This window comes from Zeugodacus cucurbitae, chromosome 2 (genome assembly GCF_028554725.1).
Source record: "Zeugodacus cucurbitae isolate PBARC_wt_2022May chromosome 2, idZeuCucr1.2, whole genome shotgun sequence".
In the NCBI taxonomy this organism is placed as follows: Eukaryota; Metazoa; Arthropoda; class Insecta; order Diptera; family Tephritidae; genus Zeugodacus; species Zeugodacus cucurbitae.
This window is the reverse complement of record NC_071667.1, coordinates 14,926,916-14,943,946: the sequence shown is the minus strand read 5'-3', so window position 1 is coordinate 14,943,946 and position 17,031 is coordinate 14,926,916. Positions and strand designations below refer to the sequence as shown.

The 17,031-nt window shown below is 31.3% G+C and overlaps 2 protein-coding genes across 5 annotated transcripts in view; both read right to left on the bottom strand.

The window, feature by feature from the left end:
- Nucleotides 1-598: 598 nt before the first annotated feature.
- LOC105218640 (uncharacterized) lies at nt 599-7,556 on the bottom strand. Its single transcript, XM_011194355.3, has one exon. It carries the CDS (start codon nt 7,324-7,326, stop codon nt 6,910-6,912), a length of 417 nt encoding a protein of 138 aa, XP_011192657.1. The 5' UTR covers nt 7,327-7,556; the 3' UTR covers nt 599-6,909.
- Nucleotides 7,557-7,659: 103 nt separating this feature from the next.
- Nucleotides 7,660-17,031, bottom strand: part of LOC105218641 (neurofilament heavy polypeptide) — a 63,749-nt gene continuing 54,377 nt past the window's right edge. For 3 of the 4 annotated variants that reach the window (XM_054231527.1, XM_054231531.1, XM_054231535.1), the window contains 2 exons: nt 8,146-8,364; nt 7,679-8,004 (listed from right to left, as the gene is read on the bottom strand). In XM_054231527.1, coding sequence (XP_054087502.1) covers nt 7,880-8,004; nt 8,146-8,364 — 344 coding nt within the window. In that variant the 3' untranslated portion in view covers nt 7,679-7,879. Of the gene's footprint in view, nt 8,005-8,145; nt 8,365-12,615; nt 13,615-17,031 lie in introns of all 4 variants that reach the window. The other variant, XM_054231525.1, reaches the window with a different exon arrangement.

Genomic DNA, 17,031 nt, shown 5'->3' with positions numbered 1-17,031 from the left:
AAATGTTTCTCGTTCAAAAACTGTATATTGCTTTCAATACTTACCATTTTCTAAGTAATACCTTTCAGTGAAATGAAAAAGCACTATTATGTTTTATTGTTTAAATGTTTATATGCAGTTTCCATAAATCTTATTATACATAAATTTTCATTATGTTAAGTTTGGATTTTCTTCTGTTGTTTGATCGTTTGTATTTATTATATAATTTTTAGCTATTATTTAGCAGTTTTTTTGTGGTTTCCTATACTCAGAGAGTTTATGAGAGTTCGTTTATTCATTGCTATATATTAGTTGAATGTCGATGAAAATCGATACGAGCGAAGCTCTTTTTTATATTTAATTCGTTATATTATATTTTTAGGCGCGATGTTTGGAATTTATTTGTTTTATATTATTTTTTCTCATTATATTTGCTGCTGCAGTGAGTGTGCGATTTGTATACTCTTATCTCAACTTATTAGCTTCTATTTGCTTAACTATGGCATTATACATTTATTAGCCTAGTATTTTGATGCAGATTTTTTTTATATAATATTGACTCAATGCTCTTTTTTTAGTTATTTTAGTTTTAATGGATTTGTGTAATGTTTTGTAGAGAGTTGACAGAGATAGTTCTACATGTACATAGACAGTGAGATTAATTAGATTTATATTTATTTATTCAATATTCAATGAACATGCTTGCCTTTGCAACTGGTTTTATGTATATGTAAGTAGCATTAAGCAAGGTTTGTTGGACAAAAAATAATATTGTTTCCTTTTCCAAAAATGTAAAGCAACTAGACAAGTTTTTAGGATGTTCTTATTATCAATTTATTTAAAATCAAGTTTTCTCTCGGTTCAATGATTTTGTTTTGTTTTTGTAAAAGAATATATCTCTAGATCACCTCAATTACTGGGCATTTAATCTAAGTTACGCTTTTATTTGGAGCTTTTACTATCCCATGCAGTTTCGTTTTTGAAATTTTTTAGTATTTTTTAGCCACTTTTTATGCTTACAAAAATCTAATAAAATTCTGAAATACCTAGCATGTTTTTTATTTTTAGTGAAGATTTTTTGTTTTAACGTTTTATTTCTATGTTTTGCAAATTAATTTTTTTGAAATTCTGCCTTTTGCTGTTTCTTTTTTAATTATAAACTTTTTTATTTGTTTCTTTTCATTTTTAAGTCCTTACTTTTATTAGCTCTCATTATTTGTGTTTAAAATATACCAGTGCTTAAACAAAATAAACCACACATTTACTCTTCAAACTAAAAATAAAAATTAAATTATATATGCTGATCCCACTTCTAGTTTCCCATTTATAGTTCTACTTTTTTGTGATAGAAGTATTCCTCGAGGTTATGCAATTAACCAAAACTTACCCTTTATGGTTTCCCAAAACGGGCGTCACATTATGAAACCTCAAAGAAACGACCAATTAACTAAAAAAAGTATTAAAATAGAGCCCACACTTTGGGCTTTGGGTTGAGATCAACATCTTCATTTATGGTTGGACCGAAAGACTTCGCAGTGAAGAGAATATTTTCTCTCGTTCAGCCGTCATTCGAAGTTCGTGATTTACTACACTAACTATAAAGTTAAGCTAACTTAAATCCAAATCCAACTTATGTGACATTATTACAATATCCTTAAAATTATTAAATCAAGAAAATAAAGATTATAAATACAATATTAATATGAACCCTTTCCATTTTTTAGAAACTATAATTTTGTTTTATTTCTTCATATTTATGGCTTTTGTCAGTTATTATATTTTAGTTTTATCTTGTTTACTAATTTATAAGTTAGGAATTTGTGTATTCCTAATATTTCTTTTTCTATTACACTACCATGAGTACATATATTGCTAGACATTAAACTGCATGCGCATCTGATTTCAAAATTTCAATGGATATTGGTTGTACCTAATTTATCAATCTGTTTATTATTTATTGATTGGTTTTCTTATTTTGTTGTGTTCTATATGGCTTGCCAGTGAAAAAAATTGATTTTGCTGTCACTAACTAGATTTTAAAACTTTGAAGTTTAGTAATATTCTTTTCTTATTTTAATACCATTTTTATTGAGAATTTAATTTTATTTCTATTGCTACTGAGATATATTTTTTTTTTTTGCTTTGTTTTACATACATTTAAATTCTTGCCACTATGTATTTATCTATTTTGTATTAATTTCACATTCGCCTACGCTGTAGTTTCATTTTGTTTACTTTTGGTAATGAGATTTTCCAAATGCGAAAGTTATGAAAATAAAAAATTTACCTCGCAACGTAATTTTTTCGGCTAAAAAAGCAAAATATGCTGCAATTAATCAGATTGTATGCAAATGCACATATATATATATTTGCAAGCATTCTTAAATACATTTTTTGCTTTTAATCGTTTTTCTACTCTGCCTTCAAAGTATTTCAAAACAATACCGAAATATTTTCGAAATAAACAACACAGCTTCAATATAAGAATTTCTGCTTAAATTTTGTATTATTCCCAATAAATTATGATTAGTTTAAGCTTAATTACTTAGTATGCATATACTATTAAACAAAGTGATTTCGATACACTTACTCGTATATCAGAGTAAATATAAACCACTTTTCACATTCATAATATTTTTGCTATATAAAGTATGTTTGAACTCGCTGATTAACAAACTTATTATTTTAATTTAAGAGATCAGAGTGTGATAACGTATAAGTGAGTGGCCATTGATGCGGACTTAAAAGGAGTTTATAATTAAATCATAAATCATAAATCATAAATCATAAATCATAAATCATAAATCATAAATCATAAATCATAAATCATAAATCATAAATCATAAATCATAAATCATAAATCATAAATCATAAATCATAAATCATAAATCATAAATCATAAATCATAAATCATAAATCATAAATCATAAATCATAAATCATAAATCATAAATCATAAATCATAAATCATAAATCATAAATCATAAATCATAAATCATAAATCATAAATCATAAATCATAAATCATAAATCATAATAAGAATAAGAATAAGAATATTTTATATAGTCTGAGAAGTCCAACTTAAAAATTTCCCAAATCTAATTGGTTTATTAGTCTGTTAGGAAGAGTGTAAGCTGAGTTACAGAAATGACTGCCACACCTCTCCGCTTTGCTTTTAGGTGCTAATAAATTTTTATTTAAATAATTCTTATATCAACAAGCATTACATCTATAATATAACAAATTTAACAATTATTTTATATGCATTTATTGAGGCATTACGTAAAGGCTACTTGATGCTTAATAAATCAACTCTCTTTGCGTACAAATTATGTTACATTTTTTAACATGCAACTTTAAATATTATTCAAAATTAGAAAAATATAGGTGAGGAATTGGAAAATCTGTAAAAATAATATTTATTCATATTGAAAATTTTAATTAAAAACCCATTAGCAAAAATGTATTTGTTTGTAATTATACTCAAAAATCCTATTAATTTTCTTTTTTCAAAATAAATTTAAAAAATATATCTAAATAATAATTTTCATTACTTCTTTCGAGTTTTTCCAAACTAATGCTTACATAGTTATAGTAAATGCCATAAATAATTGTATTGGTTAATTTACTTTGATATCTTCAAATTATTTTATATTCCTCTAAGAATATTTTATCTTCAAATTATTTTATATTCCTCTCTCCACAGCAACGTCAGTAATGGTAGTAAGTAATGGTATTTGTATCCACATAATTTTTGAAATTCACTATAAAAACGTATCGCTCTTCCACAGAGATCTACCACAAAATAATCACACAACTGAATACTTTTCAATGCGAAAATTCCCCACACATGTCTTGCAAACGCACCGTTACATACGTATATCGTATTTGTTATTATTGTAATATTTATTTCAGAAAATAGTCGTAGATTATACCAACTGGTATATGTATGTACTTTTGAGTTTCGTTACAAAATTTAAAACTGACGGAAACTTTGACTTTTCAATATACTTCCTGAAATACTGTTTTCGCATACCACTTAAGGAGTAATTATAGTGCGTAGTTATCGTTTTACTTTTGTATCTAAAATTACTTTACTTTAGTTATTTATAGTTTTTCATTCAAGCTTGTATTTTTTTACGTTTGGACGGGTCGTTTATCTGATGCCTACTTTTCAAATATGAAGTGATGATGATGTTTCTGATATAATGATGATTGCTTTTTTGATTTTTTTTAGAAATATTTAATTGTGTATCTTAATGCATTAATGTGGATTAATTATTATTAAATGATTCATATGTCACACTCTTAATCGTAGCAGTATCGTAGGCAGGCTCAATCAGAAAAATAATTATATATAAAATATAAGAATAATTAATATTTATTTTAAATGAAGGGTTTTTAACTTAATAAAAAAATAATATTTTATTGATAAGTTAAAAAAAGAAATTATATTTGTTTTTTAGTTATTGAGAATGAAAGTATAATTAATAGTAATAGACCGTTAATTAATTCTTCTTTTAATAACTTAAACAAAGTCTCCCAATACCTTACTTCTGTCTGCTCTCTTTGTCTGTAATTAGCAATAAAAACTTCATTTGCTTGCGCACAAATTCAATTTGTTTTTATATTTGTATATTTGTCTTAAGCTGCAAATGATATATTTCGTATTGGCATACATTTAATTAATTTACCAAAAATATTATAAATTAAAAACAACTATTTTAGAGTTTTACATACATAAGTACATGCATATTGAGCTTATTATTAATGAGTTCTTAGACAATTGAACACATTTTCTAAATATATATATATATATATATGTAGAGCTTATATGCCACAAAGATTCAGTTAATATTTTAGTAAGGTTATGGTCGTACGACTACTTGAAACATAAACCAACATATTTTTCACTTTAGTTTGAAACTTGAAAATAATATACAAATGTCTGCCCTATGAAATTCCACGTAAAGAAAAAACAACTATATTTTAACTCAAAACCTGCTGGCAATTTTTCTCAATTTTAAATTTTTGAACCAGTATTATTTAACATTATGTTAGAACTCCGACTTTCAGATCTGCATAAGTAACCCATCCGGCATAGTTTAGCTTTTAAATGAAGTGGCAATAACAGTACAAATTAACCAACGATACTTGGCGATTCAAAATAAGCTTAATGTGTTAATGATTAAGGCTCAACCCACACCGGCTTAGTCAAGACGTCTTTTCTTGTCTGATACGACAACTGACGTTATAGCGTTTTTAGACAGCCAAATTAATTGATCAATCAAAATTTGTATTGAAAAACTCTTTTTTGTCTTTTACACTGCTGAGATTTCATTCTCAAGTTGATTAAAATTCAATCAAAAATTAACGTAGATTTTTATTTTGTAAAGTAAATCGATCTTAATAAGGGTTTTAATCGAGCAGAGGCCGGTTAGTTGATCTATTAGCTATATGTGACGCATATTCGCTTGGTGTGGGTTAGAGCAGAATACGATTTTATGTCTTATTAGACAAAGACGTTTTTGGCTAATCCGGTGTTTGTTGAGCCTAAATTAAAAGTTTACTTGTCCCAGTACACATATTCACCGCGTCAAATGTGAACGCTTCAGGCCAATTGAAGGAGTAATGACAATGGCAACCCTAGAGAATTACCCAGTAGTGCGAAACTGTCAGAATTTCTTCTAAGTTCAAATATAGAGCGAGCATATGTCTGTGTTATTGCTTTAAAAGGCAAAAATTCGGTAGAAACAAACATCTGTTTTTTTTTCCTATTTGGCGATTTCAGCAGTGATATCCAAAATCTCCAGTAATACTTATCTATATGTAATTAAATATATGTATTGGGATTTAGACAAAATATGCGAAATAAATGTGAACTTTAGTATAAAACATAATCCATTCCAAAGTTGGATTTGTAATGAGATTTATATACTTTAACATGTGGAATACAAAATGTTTATCAGACAATTAAAATATGTTTTTTAGATCAAGAAAATGTGTTAGTATACATAATGATATATTATACACATGACAACATATTATAAATTTTAAAATATCAACTGAACAGGGTTGCCATCTGCCACAGTGAAGAGTTTAATTAACTTCATTTAATCCATGTTAAATTGAAAATCCGGCTTAGTATTTAAATTAATGCCGAAAATTGAAAATAGTTTTTTATACACCTGACATAACCTGAAAATTTCGCTGATAAATTAATAGAGTGACTTCAAAGCTGCTTGCTTGGCTTCCTTAATTTTGATTAAAATATTTTGGTGTTTAAAATTGTTGTATTTATTGCTTGATTTAGTAACACTTTTCACTTAGCTGCATTTAGACTTAGTAAACAGTATGAATTGAAATCCTACCTGCTGCCCTGTGGCTTTTTCCATGAAATTTTCCGCTGAGTGTATCAATTAGTGTGGCGTTAAAGAGCGCAACGCCAACAAAGTGTTTGCTTACATGTAATTTGCATTGTTGTAAGAGTTTCTTGTGTGTACATATGTGTGAAGTAATATAGTCTGAAACACTACATACATAGATTTTGCTATTATTGCTATGACTTTTATGCAAGTATTTTTACTTTTTTGCTATTTTTTTCACACGTACATAGTTTTTGTGTTTATACTTTTTTCTGTTCTCTTATTTGTTGTATTTGCTTTCATTATTACTTGTGCACTTTGTGTTACACATTTTAATAGTAATTACTTTTTATTATAATTATTATAAAAGTTATTTAATGAATTTGATCTCTGCTGAATCTCAAAACTCTAACCGCAATACGCCTGCCTGTTCTTAATAACAATAACATTTTCTTTTCATCATATAATAAACAACATCATCACCACCAACATCATTTCGACCAGCGTCTTTCATTACATTATTGCAATTGTTTCATCATTGTCATTGGATTCGTAGGCGCGTCAATTTAAACATGCTCCTCCTTGCTGCCGCCCCAGAAGCGATCGAAACGGTCACGAGCCTTTTCTAGCACATCGTTCGCCGTGGTGCGTGCTGTCACCGCCGTGGTGGTCGACGTGGACGATGACGAAGTGTTGCCACCGCCACCAGCGCTGACACCACCAACACCACCACCTCCACCACCCAAATGGCCAATGTCCACATCGAAGATGGGGTCATCGAGGCAGCGCAATGTTGAGCCAGGCACTGGCTTACCACCGGTTGCAATGGCTGTTGACGCCAACGTTGATGGTGGCGGTGATGGCAGACCACCAGCGCCAGCGGTTGGCTGCGTGGCGACAATTGAGCGTCCAGCACCAGCGGTACCGGTTGGACTTGTGGTGCCCATCTTCGGTTCGGCATGCTTCCAGGCTGCACTCGCCATCAATGTACAAGTGTGTGTAGTATATGTGTGGGGGGGAAAGTTACGAAAGTGTTAAACGTATTCCAATGCTTTTTTTTTTGTTTTTTTATTATTGGAATTTTATTTATTTTTTGTGGATTTTTGCATTGAATTTTGTTTGCAGTGATTCATTTTTAAGTTTGGGCTTAATTAATTTACTTGAATTATATCAACTTTGTTCTTACTTTTTTCTTTTTTGTTTTTTTTTGCTTGATTTGATTTAATTTGATTTGTAGTTTATTATATAATATGTATGTACGTATATATATATAGTATATATATATATATATATATATATATATATAAATTACTTGACTATTGGCGCAATGTAATGATGAGTAGCGAATAATACGAATACGTTAAGAAGCTGGTCTGAGTTTGATATGGATTTCTTACTCGATACGTTATATATCATAAATATATAGTAAATATATATATGTATATATAGAGAGAGATTTTTATATATATTTTTTTGTATTACTTAAGTTTGTTAGCGTTTTTGAAATTTTTCTTTATTTGTTGTGAAGAAGCGACTTTAAGGCTTACCGTCCATTTTAGCCTGTTCGGTTAGTTGTGGCGGTGCCGATTGTGGTGGTGGTGGTGGCTTCTCGACCGGAGTCGAAGCTTTTATTTCGCTCTGTGGCCGACTATAGTTTTCACCTGAAAGTGAATTAATAAAATACTACATTTATTTCTAGATATATTTGCAAATAAATTAAAAATTTAAAAATTTGCATGATCAAAAACCCCATTGGTGAGCCTCCCCCTCTATATAATAAGAATCCTGCAAATATTACTCACCCTCCTTCACATTCTGCGTGACAGTGAATGTTTTCCCTGTATCCAACGGTACGGTCCAATTTACCGGATCCGGTGAGCGCATCAATATCTGCTCTGGTGATTTGACGCGTGTAGGCTCTGGTGGCGATTTAACAATAGGCTCATCAGGTATTTCAGGCGCTGGCTGTGGACTGCAACTGGACACCGAAATAGCCGTATCACGTCCATCTTCGGCATCGTCTACGACGTAAGCGTGTATACGTGGTAGGTGGAAAACGGAAAATCAAATAAGCGAGTAAGTAAGTTAGTAATAGCTTTTGATAGCGTCAATTGCATACTTTTTTTTTAAGTTTAAACATTTAAGGTAACCTACAATAATTTCATATTTGTTTAGTATTAATTTGATTATTTTTTATAATTTTTATAGTAAATATTTTCTTTTCGTAGCTGATGGAAAGCAAATTTTATGGTTAAAGTTTTGTGGTTAGTAAATCGATATTGAAAATAAATTTCATTTAGAACTCATTTAAACTTGGTATGATTACGTAACATATGTATTTAACTGAAAGAAAGTTTTTAAACCAAATATTATTGTTAGTGAAAAAGTATAACACAACTGTTTATTATAGTATTTTAAGCAATAAAAAAAGCTCGCTCCGAAACGTAAAAGTCAAACGAAGCGACACGAAAACGAAAGTGGTTAGTTTGTTAATCAAAAAGCATAAAACGATTTATAAAGCGCTAGTTTAAGGTTTAAGTCGCCAATCAGAAAGAGGAAGAATAGCAATAAAGCCTGGTTGTTTAAAGAGAAACGTGGGCAGACACCGTAAGAACAGCTTTCAATATTAAGTAATATTTTTGGTTTAATTTGCGGTTGAGTGGAAAGTTAGTTGGTTTGGTTGAGCATGCAGCATATAAAGCAGCATACATAGCGGTAAATATATACACACACTTATAATAGTTGAATATAGAAATCAATATTTCCGAACTGAAATATGAAAAAATCAACAACAATAATTTGGCTAACGAAACTGTAACTGACTTATTTATACTGAATGAGCTCAATGTTTATGTGTGTGTGTGTGGGTGATTGATATATGTGTCTCAAATTAATATACATACTTACTATGTATATTACGCTAATCATCTAACTAATTTAGTGGCCAATTATCATGTATGTATCTAATTAAGTTTGATTTAAATTTTCATTAAGTGGTGCGTTGTTAAAATTTTGAGAACCCAATTGGCATATGTTTTGGTTAAGAACTAAATTTATGTGATATTTACGATTTTTACTGTTATATATCTATCACCTAAATATTAAAATAATCTGTTAATTTGATTTCTTAAAAATGTATTTATATTTCTAAAAAAAAAAAATGGTGTTAGTAGTTTTGTTAAATATATTATATAGTAGTTTTTAAAAAGAGCAAACTAGAAAGCCTTAACAAATATTTAAACATTAACTACATACATACATACGAGTATATATGTACGTTATAATTATGTGAGTTTTAGAGCAAGGTGGGTTATAGTATTGGGTTGAACAAAACGCAAAGCGCATTCAAATATAAAGTATGAAAAAAGTCTTTATTTTTTATTTTTCAAGCACAAACAATATACGATATCGTGTAAAATTTTTATTTGATACCTCTTACTTTGTAGTTTTATATTTTTTTCGAATAGGGTATACTAAACTAATATTTTTGTGATTAATGGTAAATGCGAACGAATAGCCGTTTTTTATTTTTGAGAAATAAAAAAATATCTACAGAACACATCGAATATATTCATTATATGAGGTTGGTAAATATCTCCCTTCCGCCTTTTTGTCTTTTGAATTTCGCAGCTATGTATAAAGCGCTACAGATCTCGTTTCTGGCAAAAGCAAATCTAAACCGAAGGTATGCATGATTAGTTTGGATACTGCGTTCAATATTCATAGACGTGTAAACATGGATTTCACTAACGCTGAAATTCGCGCTATTTTTAAAGTTTTCCTTCGTTAAAGGCAAATCCGCTAGAGAAAGTTCACTTCGAACTGTGGAGGAATGGTTCCGACGATTCAGAGCGGGTGAAAATTACACCATGGATAAGCCCACCGGCGGAAGACCTGTGACGACGAATACCGATCAAATCATGGAAAACATCGAGTTAAACCGGCATGTGGCAACTTGTGACAACGCCCAGGAGATGGGAGTTAATCACCAAACCAATTTAAACCATTTGCAGAAGGCTGGATACACCAAAAAGTTTGATGTTTGGGTGCCGCATGATTTGACGCAAAGAACCTTCTGGACCGAATCAACACCTGCGACATGCTGCTGAAAGGGAACGAACTGGAACCATTTTTGAAGCGGATGGTGACTGGCGACGAAAAATGGATCACCTACGACAATATCAAACGAAAACGTTTGTGGTCGAAGGCAGGTGAATCGTCCCAAACAGTGGAAAGCCGGGATTGACGGCTAGGAAGGTTTTGCTGTGTGTTTGGTGAGATTGGAATGGTATCATCCAATATGAGCTGCTCCCATATGCCCAGACGATTAATTCCACCATCTACTGCGAACAACTGGACCGCTTGAAGCAGGCGATCGACCAGAGGCGTCCAGAATTGGCCAACAGGAAGGGTGTAGTAATATACCAGGACAACGCCTGACCACACACTTTATTGATGACTCGTCAGAGCCTACGGGTGCTCGGATGTGAGGTTTTATCGCATCCATTATATAGCCTGGACATAGCGCCAAGTGATTACCACCTGTTGCTGTCCATAGCGAATGCCCTTGGTGGTGGAAAGTTGAACTCAAAAGAGGCTTGTGAAAAGTGGATGACCGATTTTTTCGTAAATAAGGAGGAGGAACAGATTATCAACTAAATCCGATCACTTTCTATAAAGCATTGAATAAAGAGCAAAACGAGCAAAAGAATGTGTTTCGCGTTCTTCGCTCAACTTAAGATCAACATAATCGGCCTACTGAGCGTACTATTGCCTACATATATAGAGAAAACTGAAGAAATTAAGGGCTGCCATTTCATCCAGTAAAAATACGATTTGGTGTGCTCTGTGGGCCGGTGAAATCATCGGTCCATATTTCTTCAAAAATTGTGCCAGTGAGAAGATAACCGCCAATGCCGCCATGATAACCGACTATTTGATGGATTCGATTCAGGTCTTGAAGAAAAGCATCACACGTGTCGTTCGTCATTTACCAGTCGAAATGCTCGATCTGGTCATCGAAAATTTTACTCAACGGATGAACCATCTGAAACGTAGCCGCGATCAACATTTGAAAGAGATAATCTTTAAAAAATAAACGCCACAGAATGTGCTTTCGAATAATAATAAACATTCCTCATTAAATTTTAATTTTCTGCGTTTTTTGTTTAAAGAAGTACGGAACCACGAAATGGATCACCCTTTATATACAAATAATAAATTATATTAGATAAAAATAATGATAATGTTAGTCAAGGGAAGGAGCACTAATTGCAATTATTGGGAAATTTATACAACTCCAATTTTTTTCGGAAGTAAAGTAAATAGTTTTAAAATAGTTTAAAAGAGCAAACGATTATAAACCGAGTTGAAACACAGTTATGTTTTATGTTATTAAAAAACAATTTAGTAAAGTCTCGAACATTTTGTTAGAAATATTGTAACACTTTACCTATCATTAGAAACAAATGCGGGAGATGGAGCCAGAATTGTATTATTTCTAAAACCCCCAATTATGACAATATATTGAAAAATTGAGATATATATAATATATTATTAATTTAAATTTTTGTTCAAGATTTATTATAGTAGTTATGACCGAACTTTAGTCTTTTATAAGCAAATGTTTCTAATATAATATTTAATATAGACTATAATAGATATTTAATATATTCACAATGAGAAAGCACATTTACAATACACACACGCACACACAAATAAATATGCAATTATTTCGGTGACAACATAATACGCTATTAGATATTTATAAATAAACTTAATAATCGAAATATTAAGTACTCTAATAATGCCAGAACACATATTGGACATTAGTGCGGGTCAGTACATAATACTTAATATTAACACAATTTGTTTTCATTAGCGCACTTTACAACATTTATACAGACACTTATGTACGTGAGCTACATAAATACATACATATAAATAAAATAAAATGTTGTTATTATTTTTTTTTTTGTTAAAATGTAAAATAACAGAACTTTCGTAGAGTTTTATTTACTTTGAACGACTAAAAAATATTTTTAAAAATTATTAATTGTTTTATATAATATTTTATTGTGGTAAATTGTTGCAAAATCAAACTAGAGTTAGTACGATTACTTATTTAAATACGCGTACACACACACACACATACATACATACATACAAACTTACTTGTACGCACATACAAACATACGTGAGTACAAGTGTGTATGCAAATTAATGTATGTATGTTTGTTGTAATTAAGTTCGCAAATGCTTCATCTACTCACTTTCACCGGATTTTTTATGATCCCGCGTGTATGGTACCGTTAAGCCAGTCAAGGTGAGATTTTTAGCCATTACTGGCTCAACGGTTTTGAGCGCTGCGACATCAACACCACCACCACCACCAGCACCAACAACCATACCAACACCAACATCATCACCACCACCGCAGCCACTACCACCAACGGCAATGTTCAGAGCAGCGCCATCGGCGGCAACCTCACCAGCTGGCAGTTGACCAAATACACTAGTCAACATCGGATCGGCAGTGACACGACTGCCACCTAATTGGCCATATACGCTCGTGGTCATGAGATTGGAGGTATCTTTACTAAGATCTGGTAATGCGCCGAACACACTTGCCATCATAGGATCTATCGCTTTAGATGGCAGTGCCGTTTCTTTGGGTTTTGGTTGTGTCTCTACGGAAATAACTTGATCTTTTGTTATTGTTGTTGCTGTTTTGTTTTCCACACCGCTTTTCAACTCCTTTACTAATGGTTTTGTTGGCAGTTCAGTTCTCGCCGCCTCAGTAGCAAACTTAGCCGCTGTCGCCTTCACAGTCGTAGCTGTTGTTGCCTTGGTTGGCAATAGTGTGGCCTCTGTGAGCGAAATCGGTCTTGCGGGCTTTCCACCACTACTTGCTGTCACATTCATCGCAGCGCCCGTGGACTTTGGGCGCGCTTTGACTGTACGACCATCGCTGGCTTTACCAGTGCCAAGATTTATCAAATTTGTCTTGTCTTTATCTTTCTTGCGCAATAACGGCATTCCGTATGCAGTTTGTGTAAAGTTTTTGCAAAGCGGATTCGACTTCGGATGTCTATTGGGTTCGTGTGTAGATTTCGCTGTTTGTTGTAGATAATTTGGATGCGACTGTTTTGCGGCTGTTGTGGTAGTTGTAGTAGTGGTAGCTGCAGCAGCAGAGACTGAGTGTGCTCTGCCGCTAGGCGGTGGTAGGGAACTACTCTTCGTACGTGAATGGAGTGTGGTGGATAGGGTGGCTGTAAAAATGTTAGCAGTTTGTTTTGTTGTAGTATTTTTGTTGTTGCAGACATTTATTATCGATTGAAAAAAAAACAAAAACAAATATTTTTTTTTACACATAGCTGCGACAAGAATTTGTGTTTATATAAAAATTTCTAACATAAACTACAACAAAAGTTTAGAAAGAACTCAAGTAAATTTGAAATTAAATGAAGCGAAAAAAACAAGAAATAAATTAAATTAACATAAGCTACAAAATAAGGAAAATACAAAAGATGAAACTAACGGGTGATTTTTTTGAGGTTAGGATTTTCATGCATTAGTATTTGACAGATCACGTGGGATTTCAGACATGGTGACATGGGACATTTCATCATGAATAGACTTACTAACGAGCAACGCTTGCAAATCATTGAATTTTATTACCAAAATCAGTGTTCGGTGTTCCGCTTTTTTATCGACAAATTTTGTTCAGCGATGAGGCTCATTTCTGGTTGAATGGCTACGTAAATAAGCAAAATTGCCGCATTTGGGGTGAAGAGCAACCAGAAGCCGTTCAAGAACTGCCCATGCATCCCGAAAAATGCACTGTTTGGTGTGGTTTGTACGCTGGTGGAATCATTGGACCGTATTTTTTCAAAGATGCTGTTGGACGCAACGTTACGGTGAATGGCGATCGCTATCGTTCGATGCTAACAAACTTTTTGTTGCCAAAAATGGAAGAACTGAACTTGGTTGACATGTGGTTTCAACAAGATGGCGCTACATGCCACACAAGAACTGCCCATGCATCCCGAAAAATGCACTGTTTGGTGTGGTTTGTACGCTGGTGGAATCATTGGACCGTATTTTTTCAAAGATGCTGTTGGACGCAACGTTACGGTGAATGGCGATCGCTATCGTTCGATGCTAACAAACTTTTTGTTGCCAAAAATGGAAGAACTGAACTTGGTTGACATGTGGTTTCAACAAGATGGCGCTACATGCCACACAGCTCGCGATTCTATGGCCATTTTGAGGGAAAACTTCGGAGAACAATTCATCTCAAGAAATGGACCCGTAAGTTGGCCACCAAGATCATGCGATTTAACGCCTTTAGACTATTTTTTGTGGGGCTACGTCAAGTCTAAAGTCTACAGAAATAAGCCAGCAACTATTCCAGCTTTGGAAGACAACATTTCCGAAGAAATTCGGGCTATTCCGGCCGAAATGCTCGAAAAAGTTGCCCAAAATTGGACTTTCCGAATGGACCACCTAAGACGCAGCCGCGGTCAACATTTAAATGAAATTATCTTCAAAAAGTAAATGTCATGAACCAATCTAACGTTTCAAATAAAGAACCGATGAGATTTTGCAAATTTTATGCGTTTTTTTTTTTTTTAAAGTTATCAAGCTCTTAAAAAATCACCCTTTACAAAGAATGACAAATTTCATAGACATTCGCTTCCCAAACTCTCGAATTTTTGTTTGTGAATACGGTACTTTAACTGTTTTATATATATAATGTTATCTTAAATGGAAACTTATTTACAATTTTACTATTTATAACAATTTAACACAGTAATCAAATATGGAGAGAGCGCATTTTATAAAGCAGCTCGCCTTGTTGCATTTTTTGTTATTATTTTTTAATAATTATTTTATTGTTTTTTTTTTTAATATTTTATTATAGTTATTTACAATAATAGGTCATTACATATATATATATAAATGCAAAAAGTCCCTTTTTAATCGAAACCAATTTAAATCTATATTATTTGTTTTTATTTTTCGTAAGCATTTTTATTTTATTTAAATAGTCTATATATGCATATAAAATTATATCATTTTCATCGACTTCAGTTTCCCGATCCTTAAATTTTTTACATATCTTGAAAGCAAGTCAAGAACAAGTACTGCTTTGTTATCAGATCAACACCATATAGTATTGAATTAGTTAATGTATGATTAAGATCGATTTACCATACAAAATAAAAATCTACATTATTTTTTAATTGAATTTTAATCGACTTGAATGAAATGCAACTCTGTGGCAAACACCGTATTTGTAATTATATATACGTTCTTTGTCTGTAAGTTGTTGTACAACACGCTACACGACGGAAGATGTCACTGCTAAAAATAGCAATCAGCTGATGAAACTTTTTAATGTCTAACAGCTGATCGATTATTTTATTTTATTTTATTTTATTTTATTTTATTTTATTTTATTTTATTTTATTTTATTTTATTTTATTTTATTTTATTTTATTTTATTTTATTTTATTTTATTTTATTTTATTTTATTTTATTTTATTTTATTTCATTTTATTTTATTTCCCGCTGTAAGTAAAGTCCATTGCAGTATTTGTATTCTCAAAAAGACAACTATTTTTAGGAGTTATGTAACAATATAATTAGATATATCATTTTAAAATAATTTTATCAATATATTGAATAGATACACAAAGTTACAAAGAAGTACAAATATGTGTATAAACATATTCCGTTTAAAGTTCAAATATATGATTTAACTATATATATTTGTGACATGCTGAGAGTTAAGTACATAACTAATTTTGGTGGAACAAGTCGTAAGAAATTAAAATTCAAACGAAAAATATATTTTGTGTGTTTCATTTAAATTCTTTCAATACATAGACAAATATGTAGTTTAAGAACTCAACTAAGCTAAAATACATAATCCATATTTATATATGTATACAAACAGCGAACGATTATTTGAAGTAGTTGCAAGTCCAGCATTTCTTTTTATACAGAAAGGTAGAATATTTTGTGCTGAAATGTGAAGTTTAAAAACGCTAACGAGTATACTACGAGTATATGTAAGAGAGTTGAAAATATAACAAGAATTTCATAACCTACAGATTTCCATTAATAACTAAATACGCACTAAACTAACAAACTACATGGGGTTTTCACGATATGCACAATTTTATTATAAGTTCTGGTTTTGTCTATACTATTTGACTAGCAATAACAAGTAACTAACATGTAATTCGCACGCTAACAGTGGTTCTCAAATATTTTCAACACCAAAACGGCGAATGTTTTTCAAGGCCATTAACAAAACCTACTATGCAATTAGCATACTATTTGCTAACAACTATATACGCAGGGAAAAATGTTAATGAAAAAAAATTATGACACATGAAATGAGATGTAATGAGAAATGAGACATGAAATTTGAAGAAATACGAAGTATGAGTAAGGAACAATGTAAGTGAAATGAGCGAATGAGAAGCAAAAAAGTGAAATTAAAATATTAAAAAAAGCAATTAATAAATAAATTAGAAAACGATATTAAAAAGAGAATAAAAAATCAAATATTACAAAATAGCACAATTACAATTAGATAGTCTAATTAAACATCGAATTACATTTGCCAAAAAGAAATTGTAACACAAGAAATGATAAACGAAAGTAAACGATAT